Genomic DNA, 23,009 nt, shown 5'->3' with positions numbered 1-23,009 from the left:
GGCATTTACAGTGTATAGATACATGATGAGGGAATAGTGTTTAGTGCAAGGTAAAGCCAGTAAAGTCCGATCAAGGACAATCCGAGGGTCCCCGGTTGTACCTCTCGTAGGCGTGTCTGCCAGATTTCAATGAAGATCGGATCGCTGACATTGACCAGAGTCTGGTTGAAGGTCCAGGCTGGGCATTTATAATTGGGCAATGACAGCATGGCCAAAGTGGGAGTCAGGAAAGCAAAGGTCCCTCCTTGAATGATGGGCAACCTGAAACAAAGACGGCATTTTGGTCAACATTCCTCACTGCACAAAGATCACATTTATTGACCTCCCCAACATCGAAGGGATCTACAGGAGGCGCTGCCTCAGAAAGGCAGTCGGCATCATCGAGGGCGGGGCCCCACACCATCCTGGCCACGCTCTCGTTTCACTCCTGTCATCGGGAAGAAGGTACAGGAGCCTGAAAACCGTGACCTCCAGGTTCAAGAACAGCTTCTTCCCAACAACCATCAGGCTCTTGAACACAGCACAACACTAACCTCAAGTCTCAAGGGTCGAGAGTGTTTTATTGTCATATGTCATGTGTCCCAGAAAGAGCGCTGAAATTCTTACTTGAACCTTCATGAAATTGAACTTGTATGGACTGTCTTTGTTTGCATGAAGGACATTGGGCTTTATCGCACCAGTTATTGATTTTTTGAGGCCCACCGGAAATTGGAGGAACAGCACCTCATATTTCGCCTGGGCAGCTTGCAGCCCAGTGGTACGAACATTGACTTCTCCAACTTTAGATAGTTCCTCTACCCCTCTCTTCCCCTCCTCCTTCCCAGTTCTCCTTCTATCTTCCTGTCTCCACCTACATCCTTCCTTTGTCCCGCCCCCCCTGACATCAGTCTGAAGAAGGGTCTCGACCCGAAACGTCACCCATTCCTTCTCTCCCGAGATGCTGCCTGACCCGCTGAGTTACTCCAGCATTTTGTGAATAAATACCTTTGATTTTTTGTTTGTTATATATTGTCCGAGGGAAGGGTGGAGTGGAAGGATAAGGTTCTGACGGAGAAGTCTTTAAAGGTGGAGACGATTGCATCTCAAAGAGTTGTCGGCTTAGCAGAGAGATGGGGCTTAAATTGTGTGCGGGGATGATGTTGTTGACTTGAACATCAGCAGGGGTTTGCGTGGTTCCAGACGGTGTAGAGGTCACGGTGAGATATGACTGAAGATCAATTTAGTTCAGTTTACTTTAGTTCACGAAATGTGCAGGAAGGAACTGCAGATGCTGGTTTAGACCAAAGATAAACACAAAATGGCCGCCTCGCCACCAGTCTGTCTGACCCTTCCTTCTTTGTTGTTTCCTTCGTATGTGTTAAATGTATGTTTTAGTGTTCTTTAGTGTTGTGTACAAGAATATGATATGCATATTGAATGAGTTGCTCTACTGTACGCATGCGCGGGGGAGACTCACGATGGCGATAACATGACAACAGCACGTTTAAATACTTGTGTGTTCCGAGTTTTATTCTGAGTCCGATTCCAGCACAAATACATAACAATTTGGCGACGAGGGTGGGATTCCTCTAACAGGAACAGTATTGCGGTCAATTTGAAGCTTTTCTCACGGCCGGACATGAAGTTAATGACGCGTTATGTATTCGGGAACTTTGTCGCAAATTTTGGACTGGAATCATGGAAGGCACGATCACCAAGTGCACGCCACTCCATCGATGGAACCTACCGTACAAGCAGTACTGTAGCTGTGCAGCGCAGCTCACCGAATCAGCCTATAGTCAGCAGAACATCAATCGTGTTCGCTTGCCAGTAATGTGCTAAGCCACCGGAACTATACGCGACACTGCCAGTGAATTGGCAGAGCATGAGAATTATTGAGTTTCCAGTGCCATGCAGCCCATGGCCGAAGTCCAGCCGCCGCCATCTTATCACCAGCAACCATATAACATATAACCATATAACAACTACAGCATGGAAACAGGCCTGTCCGGCCCTACCAGTCCACGCCGACCATTCTCCCTGACCTAGTCTCATCTACCTGCACTCAGACCATAACCCTCTAATCCCCTCCTATCCATATACCTATCCAATTTACTCTTAAATAATAAAATCGAGCCAGCCTCCACCACTTCCACCGGAAGCCCATTCCATACAGCCACCACCCTCTGAGTAAAGAAGTTCCCCCTCATGTTACCCCTAAACCTTTGTCCCTCAATTCTGAAGCTATGTCCCCTTGTTGGAATCTTCCCCACTCTCAAAGGGAAAAGCCTACCCACGTCAACTCTGTCCGTCCCTCTCAAAAATTTAAAAACCTCTATCAAGTCCCCCCTCAACCTTCTACGCTCCAAAGAATAAAGACCCAACCTGTTCAACCTCTCTGTAGCCTAAGTGCTGAAACCCAGGCAACATTCTAGTAAATCTCCTCTGTACCCTCTCCATTTTGTCGACATCCTTCCTATAATTTGGCGACCAGAACTGCACACCATACTCCAGATTCGGCCTCACCAATGCCCTGTACAATTTTAACATTACATCCCAACTTCTATACTCGATGCTCTGATTTATAAAGGCAAGCATACCAAACGCCTTCTTCACCACCCTATCCACATGAGATTCCACCTTCAGGGAACAATGCACAGTTATTCCCAGATCCCTCTGTTCCACTGCATTCCTCAATTCCCTACCATTTACCCTGTACGTCCTATTTTGATATTTGTCCTACCAAAATGCAGCACCTCACACTTATCAGCATTAAACACATACCTCCGTCACCTGACCCGTCTCATTTCCTAACAGGAGGTCCAACACTGCCCCTTCTCTGGTAAGCACCTCTACGTATTGCTGCAAAAAACTATCCTGCACACATTTTACAAACTCCAAGCCATCCAGCCCTTTAACAGAATGTGATTCCCAGTCTATATACGGAAAATTGAAATCACCCACAATCACTACTCTGTGCTTACTACTAATATCTGCTATCTCCTTACATATTTGCTCTTCCAATTCTCGTTCCCTATTTGGCGGTCTATAATACACCCCTATAAGTGTTGCTAAACCTTTCTCATTTCTGAGTTCCACCCAAACAGCCTCCCTAATCGAGCCTTCTAGTCTGTCCTGCCAAAGCACTGCTGTGATATCCTCCCTGACAAGCAATGCAACACCCCCACCTCTTGTCCCTCCGATTCTATCACATCTGAAACAATGAAATCCTGGAATATTTAATTGCCAATCGCAACCCTCCTGCAACCATGTTTCACTGATCGCCACAACATCATACTTCCAGATGTCAATCCAGGCTCTAAGCTCATCCACCTTTCTTACAATGCTCCAACCGCCACAGACAACGAGTATCCGAGTATCCGAGAGCAGACCAGCACCGGTGATACCGTTAGGACAACACATTAAGCGGTTCAGCCCTGATGTGGTCAACTAGCCCAGGCAGTAACGTCGCGTAGCCTGAAAGTGAGATGGTACCAGCAGTAGCATCAGCCAGCAAAGCCAGCCCAGGAGGTCAGCCCGAGAAGTCACCCATTCACCTGAGTCCAGAGACAGTTTGGTCCACAGTCAAGTTGAGCGGTGAATTCATCGCAGCAAGATCTGGACTTAATGAACTCAGTTGGTATTGATCATTGATGAAAATACATCGATGTGACATATTTTGTGCATGCATGTATATGACGTGAAATATGATTAGACTAACGTTAGAATTGAGAATATCTCAAAGAAGCTATTAGAACCAAGATTTGGTCCTAAGTTAGTAATCGATCTATTGGTTGTGATGATCGATTGCGCAGTGTTATTTATGAATGAATGTTATGCCAAGTAATTGGTCATATGCATGTGAACTGGTGACTGTATTGAGTTACATAGTGTTGCTGTGTAACCGAGTATTAATAGTGTAACCATGGCTAATCCAATCCTTGGGAATGTGCCCCAGTTAGAATCTGGTTATACTTTTGAGGTTTGGTTCACTTCAAACGATATCACGTCAGAAGAGAAGAAAAGAGCATTGTTCCTTACAGGTTTAGGAAGCAAGGGTTACCACACCCTACGGGCATTGCTGCAGCCAGCTAAGGGTTACCACACCCTACGGGCATTGCTGCGGCCAGCTAAGGGTTACCACACCCTACGGGCATTGCTGCGGCCAGCTAAGGGTTACCACACCCTACGGGCATTGCTGCGGCCAGCTAAGCTTGCAAGTAAAACGTATCAGGAATGTAAGGATGCTTTAATTGCCCATTTCTCGCCAAAACCAACAGAAATAGTGCAAAGATATCGATTCTATACCTGCACACACAAGCAAATGAAACAATCCCTCAGTTCCTAGCAAAGCTTCGGCAGTTAAGTGATGGGTGTAATTTCAAGGAACTGGAGAATATGCTGAGAGACAGATAGGGTGTGCAGATGTGAACATCCAGCGGAAACTGTTGGGTACACTAAAACTAACGATGGAGGTGGCCAAACAAGATGTCGAGCAGATCCAGAAGATCGGAAGGCCTCAAGAGGATCCTACCTCCGTCAATCAGCTTCAAAGGAAGGCGTCAGGACGACAGAAGACAAGGAGTCAACCAAGGACACCCAAAGACAAGGGTCACTCCTCTAAGAAATGCTGGAGATGTGGTGGCAGCCACGAGCCAGCGACGTGCAAATTTCGAGATGGCAGGTGCTTCAGGTACTCTGGAATGGGTCACACTAAGAGTCAGTGTGAGGCTGTTAGAGCCGACCAGCGGAGGAGAGGACAATCACAGAAAAAAGCAAAGCACTTGGAGGAGGCAGCTTCGAATTCATCAGAGGCAACCATGAGCCACTTGGACAATGAATCGATCAACAAGTTGACGAACTCTGACCCGTGTACAGCCACTTTGATAGTGAACGGCAGTGAGGTACAACTAGAAGTTGACACGGGAAGTCCATGGACTATCGTACCAGAAGAAGTCTTCAGCAAACTTGGTCAAGACCCTAGACTAGATCCCAGTAGCATCAAGCTGAAATCCTACACTGGAGAGAAGGTTGACATCTACAGACAAGCAGTGGTACAGGTACAGCTCGAACCTCACAGTAAGCCAGAAACGCTGACTCTAGTGGGAGTAAAGAAAGGTGCAAGTCTAATGGGAAGAGACTGGTTAAGGAAGTACCCTGGATTGTTGCCAGAACACGCCAGATCAAAGATTAAGTCCAGCGAGTAGTATGCACAGTTTGCAAGATGCCATAGACAAGTACTCAACAAACACGCCAAACTGTTTGATAACAGCAGCCATGGAGTACTGAAGGGATACCAAGCCAAGGTATATCCACAAGACGAAAACAGTGGAGCACAGTTTTACAAGGCAGCTCCTGTTTCATATGCTGCTAGAAAGCAGATTGATGCGGCATTGGATGACTTTCTGCAGTATGGCTTTATCAAGCCTGTGAAGACAGCAGATTCTGCATGCCCGATCATATCTGTTCTGAAACCAGATGGGAGAATGAGAGTCTGGGGCAACTACAAGCTCGCAGCAAATAAGGTGCTGAAAGTTGAACAGTATCCCCTTCCAACTTTGGAGGATCTACTGCAGGAACTAGAAGGAGGAGAAAAGTTCTCTAAACTAGACCTCTCCCATGCCTATCATCAGATAGAGTTAGACCCTGGAGCTCGAAGATTCACCACGATTAACACACACAAAGGTCTCTTTGAGTATACCAGGCTGCCCTTTGGGATATCCAGCGCACCAGCCATGTTCCAGAGGACAATGGAGAGTCTGCTAGCCGATATTCCCATGTGCAAGCCATACCTTGATGATGTCATCATCAGTGGAAAGACTGACCAAGAGCACCTCAGGAACCTGGAAGCGGTCCTGTCAAGACTAGAGTCCAATGGGTTACGTCTGTAGAAGGAGAAGTGTGCACTGATGCGAGAGTCAGTCGACCATCTCGGACATCGACTGAACAAGAATGGTCTTCATCCTCTTCAAGACAAAGTTGATGCGGTGCGGGAAGCAAAGCGGCCTGTGAACCAAAGCCAACTCCAGGCAAACCTCGGCTTACTGGGGTATTACAGGAAGTTTATACCCAACCTGTCACAGGAGATTGCACCATTGACTCAGACGCTGAAGGCAGATTACAGATTAGCAGATTCAAAGAGTGGGAGGAGAAGCAGCAAGCCTGATCCCAAGTTCAACTGGGGAAAGGAACAAGAGCAGGCAGGCATTCCAGAGATCCAAGCGTCTTCTTCAGAGTGACAGTGTGCTGACTCATTACGATCCAGCCAAACCCATCCTGCTCCAAACGGATGCAAGCCCCTATGGCTTAGGTGCTGTGATCAGCCATGTTGAATCAGATGGACAAGAACGCCCGATAGCTTTCGCTTCACGCACTCTCAAGCCCAGCGAAGTGAACTACGCACAATATGAAAAGGAGGGTTTATCCATAATCTTCGGACTGAAGAAGTTCCACAAGCAGTTACATGGAAGGTCTTTCACCATTGTAACTGATCACAAGCCTCTGATGGGACTGTTTGGAGACCACAGGCCGGCCAGCCCGATGGCCTCTGCTCGCGTAGCAAGATGGCATATGATCCTGTCTGCCTACAGTTACCAGATAGTCCATCAAGAAGGCAAGAAACACCAGAATGCAGATGCGTTGTCGCACTTGCTGATCCATGAAGAGGATTCTTCATGGAATCATCCGGAGCTCGCCGAGCTTGATGAAGCACCAGAGACATGCATCAACATACTCACCGATCTGGACACGCGCCCTGTTGATGCACAGGAAGTGAAGAGAGCGACCAAGAAGGACAGAGGTCTCTCCAAGGTGAAGAACCACATCATGGAAGGGTGGCCAAGTGCAAGGAATCTTCCAGAAGAAGTAAAGCCCTTTGCCAGCAAGAAAGAAGAGCTGTCAGTGGAGGATGACATAATCCTGTGGGGACCACGAGTGGTTATCCCAATTAATCTGGAGATGAGGACTAGAATCCTTGAAGAACTTCATAGCACGCACCCTGGCATTGTGAAAATGAAGGCATTGGCAAGATCATACGTCTAGTGGCCAGGAATCAACAAAGAGTTGGAACAACAAGTGAGAAGTTATCCAAGCTGTCAGCAGAGTCAGCATAGTCCTGTTGCAGCCCCAATCCATCCATGGGAGTTCCTTGAGAGACCGAGGAGTAGAATTCACTGTGACTATGCCAGCCTCGACAATGAGGAGGTGCTGATTGTGGTCGATGCTCACAGCAAATGGACTGAAGCCATGCGGGTGAAACAGGCAACAGCAGCAGCAACAGTGATTGCCCTGAGGCGGTTGTTTACAACTCATGGGTTATCATGGGTGGTCACAGACAACGGTACGCAGTTTGTGTCTGAAGAATTTGCCAAGTTCCTCAGCAGCAACAACATCTGCCACATTCAAACATCACCCAAGCACCCGTCCAGCAACGGACTAGCGGAAAGAGGGGTGCAGACAGTGAAAGCAGGTGTGAATAAAGGAAAAGGAACAGACCTGGAACTAAAGATCCAGAGGTTCTTGCTGACGTACCGAGTCACACCTCAAGGAACGACTGGAAAGTCACCCAGTGAACTGATGATCCGCACTAAACTTGACAGTCTGCGACCAGATCTCAGCAAAACTGTTTGAAGGAAGCAAACCTCAATGAAACAGGAAGCAGATCGAGGAAGCAAGAAGCCAGTCTTGGATGTGAATGATCATGTCATGGTCAAGAACTTTACATAAGGTCCCACTTGACTTTACAGAATGATAGCAGAAGTCATCAGTGAAGTCCTGTACAATGTAAAGTTGAGTGAGGTAAGAGTCGTTCGTCGGCATGTCGATCAAATGAGAGCGTCCTTGCCAAAAGGTGACGAACACACCCACTTCCAACAAAGAGAAGTGGTTCAACCAAGCGAGGAGCCACTGATAGTTGTGCCAACTCCAACCGTAGGTGTAGATCCTGAAGGCACTCCAGATGGTGTAGATCCTGAAAGCACTTCAGAGAGTAACGAACCTTTCATCCAGTGACAACACAACATCACAACCAGAGCCTGATATTTCAGATCACATGAAAAATCCAACACAGACAGATAGGCACAGGTCTAATAGAACTACAAGAACACCTAAAAGATTTGATGATTTTGTTCTTTATAAGTGAACCTACATATACACAAAGCAATGTGTCATGTATTTTGTTTGTCACACATTTTAGTTACGATATGCAGGTCTTTTGGTTGATATTATGTGACTTTAGACATGGGTATGTGGGTAGTTGATTTAAAGAAAATCCATTGGTAATATTACAGGTTTTGATATATGGGGTTATGATGAATCTAATTGTAAGACGATTTTCATAATACTATTTGGAGAACAGTGTATGGTTCAATTATATACACATTGTGGTTTTACACATTGCACCTGGATCACGTTGTTTTGTGAGTTACATTACATTTATTATACATAAGAGAAGAGGAATATTATCACTAAAGAATATATCCAAGACCGGTTTAAAGTTGTAAACTGAGGTTAGTTGAATTAGTAGGCAAGAAGAAGTCACTTGTACAAGCTAAGTTTTGGAAAATAAATTTCATAGGTTTTGGGGTCACAGAGTATGGATTTGTGTAAAAGATCATATACAGTGAAGATGAAATTGTGTTACCTGCCTCCAAGTTAAAGAGGGAGGAGTGTTGTGTATAAGAATATGATATGCATATTGAATGACATGCTGTACTGTACGCATGCACGGGGGAGACTCAAGATGGTGATAACATGACAACAGCACGTTTAAACACTTGTGTGTTCCGAGTTTCGACGGCCCTAACAGATGGTTCGACTGCCCCGACGGATGGTTCGACTGCCCCGATGGATGATTCGGCAGCCCCGACGGATGGTTTGACGGCCCCGGCGGATGGTTCGACTGCCCCGACGGATGGTTTGACTGCCCCGACCGCAGGAGAATAAAGACGAAGAAGATTGGACCTTATTGCCTTCCATCACAGTGAGGAATGTGGGGAATCCGCTGTGGTGGATGTTTATGTTAACTTTTATGCAGTTGTGTGTCTTATTGCGTTTTTTTAGTGTGGCTGTGTGGTAAATCCAATTTCACTGTACCTTGATTGGTACACGTGACAATAAACTGACCTTGAAACCCTTGAACCCTTGAAAATGCTGGAGTAACTCAGCGGGACAGGCAGCATCTCTGGAGAGAAGGGAAAGGGTGACTCTCGACCCGAAACGTCACCGGTTCCTTTTCTCCAGAGATGCTGCCTGTCCTGCTGAGTTACTCCAGCATTTTATGTCTGTTTAGTTTAGTCAGCGAAAAAAATATACAAGATTGCAATCAAGCAGTGCACAGTGTACAGATACAGGATAAGGGTGTAACGTTTAGTGCAAGATAAAGTCCAACAAAATCCGATTACAGATAGTGTGAAGGTCTCCAGGACTACTGCAACTCCCTATACACTGGGATCAGCCAATCATCCCTGTCCCGCCTGCAACTGGTCCAAAATGCCGCAGCGAGACTCCTGACGGGTACCCATAAAAGGGACCACATCACGCCGATTCTGGCCTCTCTCCACTGGCTCCCTGTACGGTACAGAATCAACTTCAAGCTCCTCCTATTCACATATAAAGCCCTAAATGGACATTCCCCCCCCTACATCAAAAATCTTCTAACCCACCTCTCTAACTCCAGGTCCCTCAGGTCGGCCGACTTGGGGCTACTCACTATCCCGCGGTCTAGGCTTAAGCTCAGGGGTGACCGCGCTTTTGCGGTTGCAGCTCCTAGACTGTGGAACAGCATCCCTCTCCCCATCAGAACTGCCCCCTCCATCGACTCCTTTAAGTCCAGGCTCAAAACCTATTGCTACTCCCTAGCGTTTGAGGCCCATTGAGGAGGCGCTGTGAACTGTTTTGTATGTGCTGTCATGTTTGTGTGCTACTGTATGTTTCATTTTTTCCTTAGTACCTAATCAGATGTACAGCACTTTGGTCAACGTGGGTTGTTTTTAAATGTGCTATACAAATAAAATTGACTTGACTTGACTAAGTAACTGTCCCTGAATCTGGAGGTGTCCATGATCTCCTTTAATAAAGGGCGGCACAGTGGCGCAGCGGGTAGTGCCGCTGCCTCACAATGCCAGCACCAGAGACCCGGTTCCATCCTGACCTCGGGTGCTGTCTGTATGAAGTTTGAACGTTCTCCCTGTGACCGCGTGGGTTTCCTCCGGGTGCTCTGGTTTCCTCCCACATCTCCAATACGTGCGGGTTTGTAGGTTAATTGGCTTCTGTACATTGCCCCCCAGTGTGTGGGGCGTGGGATGACGTAGAACTAATGTGCACAGGTAACCAATGGTCGACGTGGACTTGATGGGCCAAAGGGCCTGTTTCCATGCTGTATCTCTAAACTAAACTAAGCATAATACACACAAACATTTGGTTTTCCAATCCAATCTCAATAAATTGCTCTTTTCGTTAACGTTCATAAATCAATTGAGAAGTAAATTATTGGTGCTGATTACTAAAGCAAATAGATTCCTCTGTCTAATCACGAGTCATCATTTAATTGCTCATGATTGCTATCACTGTTTTACTTATCTACTTTCACAACACTTTTCTCATTTAATTCTCAGACATTACAAATAAAAGATGCCAGTCTTTCGTTTGTTTAGTTTAGTTTAGAGACACAGCACGGAAACAGGCCCTTCGGCCCACCCTTCGGTCCCACAGCGGGACCCTGACGTCAGCCTGAAGAAGGGTGTCAACCCGAAACGTCACCCATTCCTTCTCTCCCGAGATGCTGCCTGTCCCGCTGAGTTACTCCAGCATTTTGTGTCTACCTTCGATTTAGACCAGCATCTGCAGTTTGTTTCCCCCAGCAGATTGTTTGTTTGCTGTGGTTTAATCTCCTCTGCTCCCATTATACCACGTTTAGGGGAGGTCCTAGCAGCCGCTGTGATGCCATGGCAGAGCCATTGAACCAACTTTGCCTGTGTTTCCCCAACTGTGCTCATTGACCTCTCACACAGGTGAGGTGAGCAGCAGTTTGATGCATGCCTGACCGCACCCTCTCCCGATATCACACTGTGTTCACTCCCTCTCCCAGGGCCAGCTCTGATGAAAGGTCTTTGACCTGACCTGATGAATGTTTATGGCACTATCTGCTTTTATGGTAGATCTCCAGGGCTTTTAAGACCTTCGTTGTGATAATGCACCAGGGTTCCATCCTGACCACGGCTGCTGCCTTGTAAGGAGTTTGTACGTTCTCCCCGTGACTGCGTGGGTTTCCTCCGGGTGCTCCGGTTTCCTCCCACATTCCAAAGACATGCAGGTTTGGAGGTTAACTGGCTTCGGTAAATTGTCCCCTACTGTGTAGGATAGTACTAGTGTAAGGGGTGATCGTCAGTCGGTGAGGACTCGGTGGGCCGAAGGGCCTGTTTCCTTGCTGAATCTCTGAACTAAACTAAAACGAAGGTCAAATATTACGATGTATGCTAACTTACCTGACACCAAAGAGAACTTGAAGCAGTGTGCAGATTCCTGACACAACGAAGATGGTGCTGATGAGATGGCTCTGGGTGACGTGGTCATGTTGCAAACAGAGCTCTCGAGACAGTAGGAGAGGAATGGCCACAATACTGCCCAAAGCCGTCAGGTAATGCTGTGGAAAACACCATTACCAACTGAGGTTTAGTCACCGTTCAACGGTGCTTTACCATCACATTTGCCTAAGTACTGAAGCTAACGGAATCAAGGGATATGGGGGGAGAAGGCAGGAACAGGCTACGGATTTTGGATGATCAGCCATGATCATTTTGAATGGCGGTGCTGGCTCAAAGGATCGAATGGTCTACTCCTGCACCTATTTCTAATGTTTCTATGTACAGTGAAATTTCAATTAAAATGAACTGCAGATGCTGATTTATTACCAAAGATGGGGACAAAGTGCAGGAGTAATCCAGCGGGTCAGGCAGCATCTCAGGAGAAAAAAAGGAATAGGTGACGTTTCAGGTTGAAACCTGAAAGAGACCTGACCTGAAATGTTGCCTGTCCATTTTCTCCAGAGATGCTGCCTGACACACTGAGTTATTCCAGCACTTTGTTCTATCTACAGTGAAATTCACAGTTTAGTGACAATCCTACTATGCAGTAGGCACCATCATACTCAGTGTAAGAGTGTAAGATTGTAGACATACACAGGTCTAAACAAATGTCTTTAACATTGTTAACAAAGTGTCACTTGTTTCTCTTTCCTTTCTTCCTAGATTGGTAGAGCTGCTGCCTCACAGCGCCAGAGGCCCGGGTTCCATCCTGACCTCGGCTGGTGTCTGTGTGGAGTTTGCACGTTCTCCAAGTGACCACGTGGGCTTCCTCCGGGTGCTCCGGTTTCCCCCCATGTCCCAAAGACGTGCGGGTTTGTAGGTTAAGTGGCCCTCTGTAAGGTGCCTCTAGTGTGCAGGGAGTGGGTGAGAAAGTAGGAAATCATAGAACTAGTGTGAACGGGGTTATCGATGGTCGGCTTGCACTCGATGGGCCGAAGGGCCTGTTTCCATGCTGTATCTTTCAAATCCATTCAATTAATCTCTCTCATCAGGACGTTGCAATATCAGGAGATGAGGCTGAAGATGACGGAGGTCCCATGAACTTGGTGTTCTGAGCGGTTTCGGCACTGGGCCTGTACTCACTGGAGTTTAGAAGGATGAGGGGGGACCTCATTGAAACTTACAGAATAGTGCAAGGCTTGGATAGAGTGGATGTGGAGAAGATGTTTCCACTAGTGGGAGAGTCTAGGACCAGAGGGCACAGCCTCAGAATAAAAGGACATTCCTTTAGGAAGGAGATGAGGAGGAATTTATTTAATCAGAGGGTGGTGAATCTGTGGGATTCATTGCCACAGAAGGCTGTAGAGACCAAATCAATTGATATTTTTACAGCAGAGATAGATCGATTCTTGATTAGTACGGGTGTCAGGGGTTGTGGGGAGAAGGCAGGAGAATGGGATTTAGGAGGGAGAGATGGCTCATCCATGATTGAATGGCAGAGTAGACTTGATGGGCCGAATGGCCTATTTCTGCTCCTATCATTTATGAACTAATGGAAGTGTCTTCAAAACACAGTGATGCCGACTGCAGGTGGTGCACTATGTGATGTTTAAGACGAGGAATACATCTGGCCACTCATTCTCCCTGCAACTCTTACCTGTGTGCCAAAGAGTATACATAAATACCAGGGCGGGTTATCAGTGACAAGGTACAGCATCTTGTCTGCTGTACCCTCAGATGGAGGATGGCTGCTTGTTCCACCTTTGCCGAGGGTGCTGGTGTGATGTGTACTTTCATCTTCATTCTAAGTGACAAGAAAGAATATCTCAGCATCTGCCAACATTTCATGAGGACTCTACGTTAAAATGGTATGAACGATGAATTTTCCAATTCAAGGTGGAACCCTCCTTTTTCTCCCCCCCTGAATTTTCCAATTCAAGGTGGAACCCTCCTTTTTCTCCCCCCCTCCCCCCTTCCCCTCCCCCCCTTCCCCTCCCCCTCCCCTCACCCCTCCCCCCCTTCCCCTCCCCCTCCCCTCACCCCTCCCCCCCCCCCATTGTTAGCTGTTGCGAGGAGAGAACGCAAAGCTGGCGTGACTAGGGTGGGAGAGGGGCGGAGAGAGAGGGAATGCAGGGGTTAGTTGAAGTTAGAGAAATCAATATTCATACCACTGGGTTGCAAAACTGAATTAGTAAAATTGTAACTGAATTAGTTTAATTTATTATTCTCACGTGTACCAAGATACAGTGAAAAGCTTTTGATTGTGTGCTATCCAGTCAAAGAAAAGACTGCATGAATACAAGCTTTACAGACAAGGAATAAAGAATACAACATTTAGTACCCACCTCTCGCTGGTGAGATGATGGTTCAGTTGTCTGCTAACTGCTGAGAAGAAACTTTCCCTGAAACTGGACGTATATGTTTTCAAACTTCTACATAAAAACAATCACTGCCTGTTGTAACTCATTCTTTGAACTTTGGACGATGTTGGAAGCCTGGAATAATCTCAGCAAACAAGTTTCCCAGTGTTATCAGAAAGACCTTTTAAAAAGTGAACACAACAACTATTTAATAAGACGTGCGCTGGTAAAGCCGTGACAGGTTGTCGAGTGCAATTTGGAGCCCCAGGTTACGTCAGGAGAACAAAATGGTAGTTTCGAGAAACAGTGCGGAAACAGGCCCTTTCGGCCCACCAGGTCCGCGCCGACCAGCGATTCCCGCACATTCAAACTTCCTCAAACTCAATTGCAACAAATCTGAAATCATCATCATTGGTCCAAAAATGCTCACCAAATCCACCCAAAACTTCATCCTCAACATTGATGGTCTCCCAGTATCCACCTCACCTCACATCCGGAATCTTGGAATCATCCTTGATCAAACCCTCTCCTTCGACAAACACATCAAACACATCACAAAGACAGCCTTCTTCCACCTCAAAAACATTGCCCGTCTCCGTCCATCCCTCTCCTCCACAGCTGCAGAAACCCTCATCCACGCCTTCATCACCTCCCGTCTGGACTACTGCAACAGCCTCCTCTATGGCGCACCCTCAAAAATCATCAATAAACTTCAATACATTCAAAACTCCGCTGCCCGTCTACTCACACACACCTCGATCCGTGACCATATCACCCCCGTCCTTTATAAACTCCACTGGCTCCCCATCCCCCAGAGAATCCAGTACAAAATCCTCCTCATAACCTACAAAGCCCTCCATAACCTGGCCCCATCCTACCTGACCGACCTCCTCCACAGGCACACTCCCACCTGCACCCTCCGCTCTGCCGCTGCCAATCTCCTATCCCCCCACATCCGGACTAAACTCAGATCCTGGGGGGACAGGGCTTTCTCCATCGCTGCTCCCACCCTATGGAACTCATTACCCCAAACCGTTAGAGACTCCCCCACACTCACCACATTCAAAACATCGCTGAAGTCTCACCTGTTCAGTACTGCCTTCAACCACTGAAGGTCACCTCACCTACTGTCTCCTTTCTCTGTTCATTTATTTATTTACTTATTTATCTATTTATTAATTTCCCTATGTTCTCAAAATCTCTGTAAAGCGTCTTTGAGTATATGAAAAGCGCTATATAAATAAAATGTATTATTATTATTATTATTATTATTAACACCATCCTATACCCCCACTAGGGACAATTTTTTCTTTCATTTACCAAGCCAATTAACTTACAAAACTGTACATCTTTGGAGTGTGGGAGGAAACCGAAGATCTCGGAGAAAACCCTTGCAGGTCACGGGGAGAACGTACAAACTCCGTAAAGACAGCACCTGCAGTCGGCATTGAACCCGGGTCTCCAGCGCTGCATTCGCTGTAAGGCAGCAGCTCTACCGCTGCGCCCAAGTATTGGAATAATATCACACTAGAGGTGACACAAGGGCCCGGCCCTTCTCCCACCTTCAGATATGTTACCCTTTCAACCTCTGCTTTAGTAGGGGTGGCACAGTGGCGCAGCGGGTAGAGCTGCTACCTCACAACACCAGAGACCCGGGTTCCATCCTGACCTCGGGTGCTGTCTGTGTGGAGTTTGCACGTTCTCCCCGTGACTGCGTGGGTTTCCTCCGGGTCCTCTGGTTTCCTCCCACATCCCAATGGGTTTTGTAGGTTGATTGTCCCCTCTGTAAGTTGTTCCTTGTGTGAAGGGAGTGGATGAGAAGGTGGGATAACATTGAACTTGTGTGAATAGGTGATCAATGTGGACTCGGTGGACCTGTTTCCATGCTATATCTTTCAATCACTCACATAAATAGCGTGCAGGTTTGGCACCATAAATTGTTATGGAACCTGAGGGTAGTTGTCAGATGTACAATTTGGGTAGGGAATTTCAACCAAATTTGTACCTGATGCATTTAAATATTGGCTGCAACAAAGCCCAACCCTTGGCCACCATCTTCAACAATAAACTCTTTACAAAGAGCAATAGGATACACAGACGGAGCCTTGTAAATTATACATAATCTCACGATCTCATGATCAACAGAACTATAATCTTGGCTAAAGAACAAGCTCCCTGTAAGTAGTTTAACTACTTCCATGGCCAGTGGAATAAACTAATCTCCATGTGCCTGTGAGATGGTACAATGTTGAGTTTACTTTCGATCTACTGCGTGGAAACAGGCCCTTCGGCCCACCGAGTCCGCGCCGACCTTCGATCACCCGTTCACGCTGGTTCTACGTTATCCCACTTTCTCATCCACTCCCTGCTCACTAGGGGGCAATTTACAGATGGCAATTAATCGACAAACCCGCACGTCTTTGGGACATGGGGGGAAACATGAGCAACGTGCAAACTCCACACACAGACGGCACCCGAGGTCAGGATGGAACCCGTGTCTCTGGCGCTGTGAGGCAGCAGCTCTACCCGCTGCGCCACCATGATGTTGCCATTTCCGATGGTTCTTTGTTATCTTGTTCACCAAGATACAGTGACATTCTTTTTTGAATGATATGCCGACAAAGCCAGATACACTTCAGGATAATCACCATTTTGCTTTGTCTATTTACTTAGAGTCCGTGTCAGGATGTCAGATTGTGTATTAGAAAACCTCAAATTATATGTAATATATTACATTTATATTATCAATTTACATCATTAAATAATGCAAGCTGAATAATCTTAATAGCAAGCAAAATAATTAATTGCATAAGTTCATAAGTTCATAATGAACTTAGGAACTTAGGAACTTATGAATAATCTTAATAGCAAGCAAAATAATTAATTGCTGTTACTACTTTGGAATGAGCTTGAGCTTTTTGTTGATTTTTTCCCCTTATTATTTAATGGAAGGCATTGAAAAATAAAATGTTACTTACTGGAAAGCCATAATTATCCAATCCATTGAGTTCTTTTTCTGAAGGCATTGCACTTGAAGGCAGAGGAGGGCAGTGGAATTTACTAATCCGATCTTTCAGAAGGACAGGCAGAAAGGACTTAATTTCTGAGCACGTCAAAAAACCATATAAAGTCGGATTGAATTTCTGTACAAAAACTTCCTCCAACGTTATTCTCTCTCGGGAGTTAGCAGTTGTTAAAAGAGTTTGCTCTAGTAGGGGTCTTCTAGATGAGCTTCATCATTCCAGGGAGAGTCCAGTGGGGTGTTTGACGATCATGCAGTGTAATAGCCCAAGAAAGTGCTGAACCAACAGAGGAAAAAACCCTAGGTTACAGCTTAATCATCGAGCCTGCAATTTGAACAAACTAACTCCACCCACTGTTAACTAAACCAGTCGTCATGTAACTACACAGATGTGTCATTTAAGCTATTCCCATTGTAAATGGTTCTGAAATGTCTTTTATACAGGACTTGTCCCTGGTGTGTGAGGACAGGCCAATTGTCCCTAATGTGCTGGTGTACCAGATCGCTGGTCTGAACGGACTCGGTGGGCTGAAGGGCCTGTTTCCACACTGTATCTCTAAAGTCTAAAGAAAAATCTGGAGGACTGTAAATGTACCTCCACTACAATCAAAACACACGACTGGTCCACACAAGCCATGGGAGCATGTTGATGCAATAGAGTTTCCCTCAGTGAAAACAGGGAGAAATTCAATGTTGCCCGACTAGATATGATTGATGAAGAAACATGGAACCTCTAGTTTACAAAGGAAGACACAAAGTGCTGGAGAAACTCAGCGAGTCAGGCAGTATCTCTGGAGAACATGGTCAGCCATGATTGAATGGCAGAGTAGACTTGATGGGCCGAATGGCCTAATTCTACTCCTGTTCCTTATGACCTTATGGATAGGTGGCATTTCGGATCAGGCCCTTCCTTCTACTACCCCTCCTCTCTTCCAGCTTTCTTCTGTCACTACCCCCCCCCCCCCCCACCTTCCCAAAATCAGTCCGAAGGAGGGTCCCAACCTGAAACATCACCTCTCCATGTTCTCTAGAGAAACTGCCTGACCCACTGAGTCACTCCAGCACTTTGTGTCTTTAGAAAGGAATGATGTTTGGTATCTTTCCCAGATAGTTCGTCCACAAGACCAACTTTAAACACCTGAGCATAAAGCCGACAATCTACTCCATCAAGGAATGGATGCTCCAGCATCAGGGTGTACATTCCCATTTTAGATTTTAGACTTCAGAGACACAGCGTGGAAGCAGGCCCTTCGGCCCACCGAGTTCACGCCGACCAGCGATCACCCCGTACACCGGCACTACCAAACACACGAGGAACCATTTAGTTTTACCAAAGCCAAATAACCTACAAACCTGCACGTCTTTGGAGCGTGGGAGGAAACCGGAGCACCCGGAGAAAACCCACACAATCACAGGGAGAAAGTAGAAGCTCCGTACAGACAGCACCCGTGGTCAGGATCGAACCGGGGTCTCTGGGGCTGGAAGGCAGCAACTCTACCGCTGGGCCACCATCCCACCCTAAGTTTGTCATCATTGTTCATCATAATTCTTTCGTCATCACACAATTCCCTGATATTGCCCTTACTACCTCTTCTGGTGATGACCTTTGTACATTCCCACGTCTATCAGCATTGGCCTGATATTGCCCTTAGTCTAATTTAGAGATACAGTATGCAAACAGACCCTTCGGCCCAAGGAGTCCATGCCAACCATCGGTCACCTGTTCACACTAGTTCTATGATGTCCCACTTTTTACAGATAGCCCTTGCTTCCCCTTGCCTTGTAGGTGATGAACCATGGAAAAGGTACAGATGTCACACTTTGTCTCTCAATGCTCCCTGTACCGCTGATGTAGTCAGGCTGGTGAATTCAATGTGTGCACTCAGCTGATGTCACATGGACATTCTTCCACTACTTTGCAAACATAGAGTAACTGTTTCAATATTTCAGTCGGAATCTCCTATGATCCAAAGACTCGGGAAGGTTTCTCAAGTTTCCATAAGAGATTCCGACTGAAATATTGGTACTTGAGGTAAAGTCATTCCTTGCTATGTTGAAAGGCTGGAGCAATTAGGCTTGTATACACTGGAATTTAGAAGGATGAGGGGGGATCTTATTGAAACATATAAGATAATTAGGGGATTGGACACATTAGAGGCAGGAAACATGTTCCCAATGTTGGGGGAGTCCAGAACAAGGGGCCACAGTTTAAGAATAAGGGGTAGGCCATTTAGAACGGAGATGAGGAAGAACTTTTTCAGTCAGAGAGTGGTGAAGGTGTGGAATTCTCTGCCTCAGAAGGCAGTGGAGGCGAGTTCGTTGGATGCTTTCAAGAGAGAGCTGGATAGAGCTCTTAAGGATAGCGGAGTGAGGGGGTATGGGGAGAAGGCAGGAACGGGGTACTGATTGAGAATGATCAGCCATGATGGCATTGAATGGCGGTGCTGGCTCGAAGGGCTGAATGGCCTACTCCTGCACCTATTGTCTATTGTCTATTATTGTCTATTGCTAAGCCAGCGAAATGTACGTTCTTTAAAAGCATACAGTGCAATATCTTTTATTGCCATTGTACAAGTACAACGAGATTGAGAATGTCACTTCCAAAGTGTTCCGGTGACGTTATCTCCTTGAATGGCAGCATAAAATAATAGCTCCTCCGAAAATACTTAACTAGCCCGGTTAGTTTGCCAAATATAACATTTATTGAGAATGACTGACTTGATGAAACGGGCAAGACGAGATGTAAACAAGAAAAGCGCCACTGAGAGAACAAAGTAAACACGGCCTGCTCACCTACAAAGGCACAGGAAGGCAGAGCGAGTTGGCAACACGCACCAGAAAGACGTAGAGCTAAGTTTAGCCACTGTTTTGGAGGAGATACGGGACTTTCACAAAGGCACAAAAGAACGGTTAATTGATATTAAAGACGAGCTTACCAATGTTAATCGAAAAATAGCGGTGGTGGGGACACGGCTCGAAAGGGTGGAAGACCTTGTGTTAAACGTGGAGCAGGTGCTGGTGAAGATGATAAAAGAAGGTAAGCTGTTTATTCACAAAATGCTGGAGTAACTCAGCGGGTCAGGCAGCATCTCGGGAGAGAAGGAATGGGTGACGTTTTGGGTCGAGACAGTCTGAAGAAGGGTCCACCCATTCCTTCTCTCCCTGAGATGCTGCCCGACCCGCTGAGTCACTCCAGCATTTTGTGAATAAATCGATTTGTACCAGCATCTGCAGTTATTTTCTTATACTAAGAAGGCAAGCCACATGCCCAAGAAGGGCCATCCAGACGGGAGAATATACGGGTATATAATGTTCCCGAAGGAGCTGAGGGGTCGTCTATGGTATACTTTGTGGATCGGCTACTGTGGGATACACTCGGACTCCCACCCACCATGGAATGTCACATTGAGAGAGCGCTCGCCCCTGAAACCCCCTGGAGATAAACCACCATCCATCATAATCAGATTTCTCCACTACAAAATGAAAGAGGAGAGTTTGCGCAGGGCTTGGGGAAAGAAACAAGGAGACTGATATACGTCGATCAAGTCTATGCCCCAGCAGTGCTACAGAAGCACAAAGATCAAGTCTATGCCCCAGCAGTGCTACAGAAGCACAAAGATCAAGTCTATGCCCCAGCAGTGCTCCAGAAGCACAAAGATCAAGTCTATGCCCCAGCAGTGCTCCAGAAGCACAAAGATCAAGTCTATGCCCCAGCAGTGCTACAGAAGCACAAAGATCAAGTCTATGCCCCAGCAGTGCTACAGAAGCACAAAGATCAAGTCTATGCCCCAGCAGTGCTACAGAAGCACAAAGATCAAGTCTATGCCCCAGCAGTGCTACAGAAGCACAAAGATCAAGTCTATGCCCCAGCAGTGCTACAGAAGCACAAAGATCAAGTCTATGCCCCAGCAGTGCTACAGAAGCACAAAGAATATTCTGAGGCGAAACGCGTGTTAAAGCAGAATAAGATCCACTTCCAGACTCCGTTCCCCGCCAAGTTGCGAGTGTTCTACGATGACGAGACACGGCTGTACCAGACGGTGGATGAGGTGACCACTGACATGAGGAGCAGAGTTTGGTTGACCAACTGTCCCGCACTGCATGGGAGACGACCTAGCTGGCCAATCCGAGGGTTCGACTCTCAGGACCAATCCCTATGGTCGCTACAATGGGAAGATTAAGACCACAGAGGACGGCCGGGGAGCGGGAGGAGGACATCGTGGAGAGACTTTGGGCCATCAGAAGTCGGCCTCCATCTTTAGAACAGCTTTAAGTTATAAATAACTTTAAAAACGTAGGAGAGAGAAACTGAACTAAAAAACCGACGGTGCTTTATTTCATCTGTTACGTCTGTTTTCCCTTACTTAAATGAAGAGGAGGAATGCACAGGGAAGTGTGTTCTGCCTTATGGACGGAGGGGGTTTTCTTTGTGGATGCTGCAGTGGCCCTCAGCTCACAGATGAGAGAGGCTGGCTATCCCCCCCAACTAGGCTCTTCATCAAGCCTAGCCCAGGGTCACCCACAGGAGACCCCTACCTTGGAATCATGTCTGTTTTTTCACATGTTCTTTTGTTCTTGTCTGTTCAGGAAGCAGATTTGTTATGTCTTATCTCACAATGTTATTGTTACGTCTTATTTTACTTACTTTGGAACCACACCTTTGTTTTTTTCGTACGTGTTTTTGTTCTTGTCCGTTTAGGGAGCAGATCTGTTATGTCTTATTTCACCATGTTACTGATGTAAGTCAAATACAAATGGCTAATGGCAAGGTAAAATTCATTTCTTTTAATGTGAATGGACTGTTAAACCCAATCAAAGGCCGTAAAATTCTAACTAAAACGAGGAAAGAACAAGCCCTTATAGTATACTTACAGGAAACCCATCTAAATTACAAAGAACACGAAAAACTTAAAAGAATGGGTTTCACTGACCTCTTTTTGTCCTTTTTGTAGGAGAGGAGTCGCTACTCTCATCTCAAGCAAGTTACATTTTGAGAAAGTATTTGAAATGAGTGATAAGGAGGGTAGATATATTTTAGTAAGGGGGAATATAGATGGGAATCAAGTTACGTTGCCGAATGTGTATGCACCCCCTGGAAGTGATTTTAATTTCTTCCAGAGAATTATTAATATCGTGATAATGGAAACGGAAGGCCTTCTTATTTGTGGGGGAGACCTAAATATACATTTACAACCAGAACTGGACTCATCCAGTAGACAAACTTATGATATAAAGTCTCCACATAAGAAAGTCAAAATTCTTCTTAAAGAAGTGGGTTTAATTGATATATAATAATATATGACAGATAGTATCCTATCCCTAATAGGATTATACCCATTACTCGGCCCCACATTCTTTATACACAAGAATGGACTATTTTATAACATTTGGAATGGATCAAGATAAAATACACACCTGTGGAATTGGAACAATAGACTTAAGTGACCATGCACCTATTTACTTGTCTGTTGATTTCGACCCACGTCCAAAAAATGCCACATGGAAACTGAACTCGAGCCTTCTCAATGATCTTAACTTTAAGGAACAAATTAAAAAGGAGATAATAATAATAATAATAATACATTTTATTTATATAGCGCTTTTCATATACTCAAAGACGCTTTACAGAGATTTTGAGAACATAGGGGAAATGAATAAATAGATAAATAAGTAAATAAATAAATGAACAGAGAAAGGAGACAGAAGGTGAGGTGACCTTCAGTGGTTGAAGGCAGCACTGAACAGGTGAGACTTCAGCGATGTTTTGAATGTGGTGAGTGTGGGGGAGTCTCTAACGGTTTGGGGTAGTGAGTAAGATAAGTAATAGATAAGATAGTAGATAAGTTTTTATTTAGAACTCAATGATAATGGAGAGGTCTCTCCCCCTATTTTGTGGGGTGCTTTGAAGGCTGTTCTAAGAGGAAAAATTATAGCAATATCTTCATATAAGAAAAAAACAAGGAATAAAACATTTGAGGATTTGCAAAATACGTTGAAGGAACTAGAGAGGAAACACAAATTGACGCTGGCATGGAATATATTGGAGGAAATTAGGAATACTAGGAATGAAATCAATAATCTAGCTGCACAAGAAATCAAGAAAAAGTTAATGTTCCTTAAACAGAG

General features: G+C 45.8%; 1 protein-coding gene across 1 annotated transcript in view; it reads right to left on the bottom strand.

Annotated features, from left to right (window-relative positions):
* slc23a4 (solute carrier family 23 member 4) overlaps positions 1 to 17,021 on the bottom strand; it is a 32,209-nt gene extending 15,188 nt beyond the window's left edge. The window contains exons 1-4 of the mRNA XM_078416477.1: positions 16,840 to 17,021; positions 13,159 to 13,305; positions 11,463 to 11,620; positions 102 to 261 (exon numbers count right to left, since the gene is read on the bottom strand). Coding sequence (XP_078272603.1) covers positions 102 to 261; positions 11,463 to 11,620; positions 13,159 to 13,305; positions 16,840 to 16,887 — 513 coding nt within the window. The 5' untranslated portion in view covers positions 16,888 to 17,021. The remainder of the gene's footprint in view (positions 1 to 101; positions 262 to 11,462; positions 11,621 to 13,158; positions 13,306 to 16,839) is intronic.
* Positions 17,022 to 23,009: the final 5,988 nt, after the last annotated feature.

This window comes from Rhinoraja longicauda, chromosome 20 (genome assembly GCF_053455715.1).
Source record: "Rhinoraja longicauda isolate Sanriku21f chromosome 20, sRhiLon1.1, whole genome shotgun sequence".
Taxonomy (NCBI): Eukaryota; Metazoa; Chordata; class Chondrichthyes; order Rajiformes; family Arhynchobatidae; genus Rhinoraja; species Rhinoraja longicauda.
This window is presented reverse-complemented; position numbering and strand designations above follow the sequence as displayed.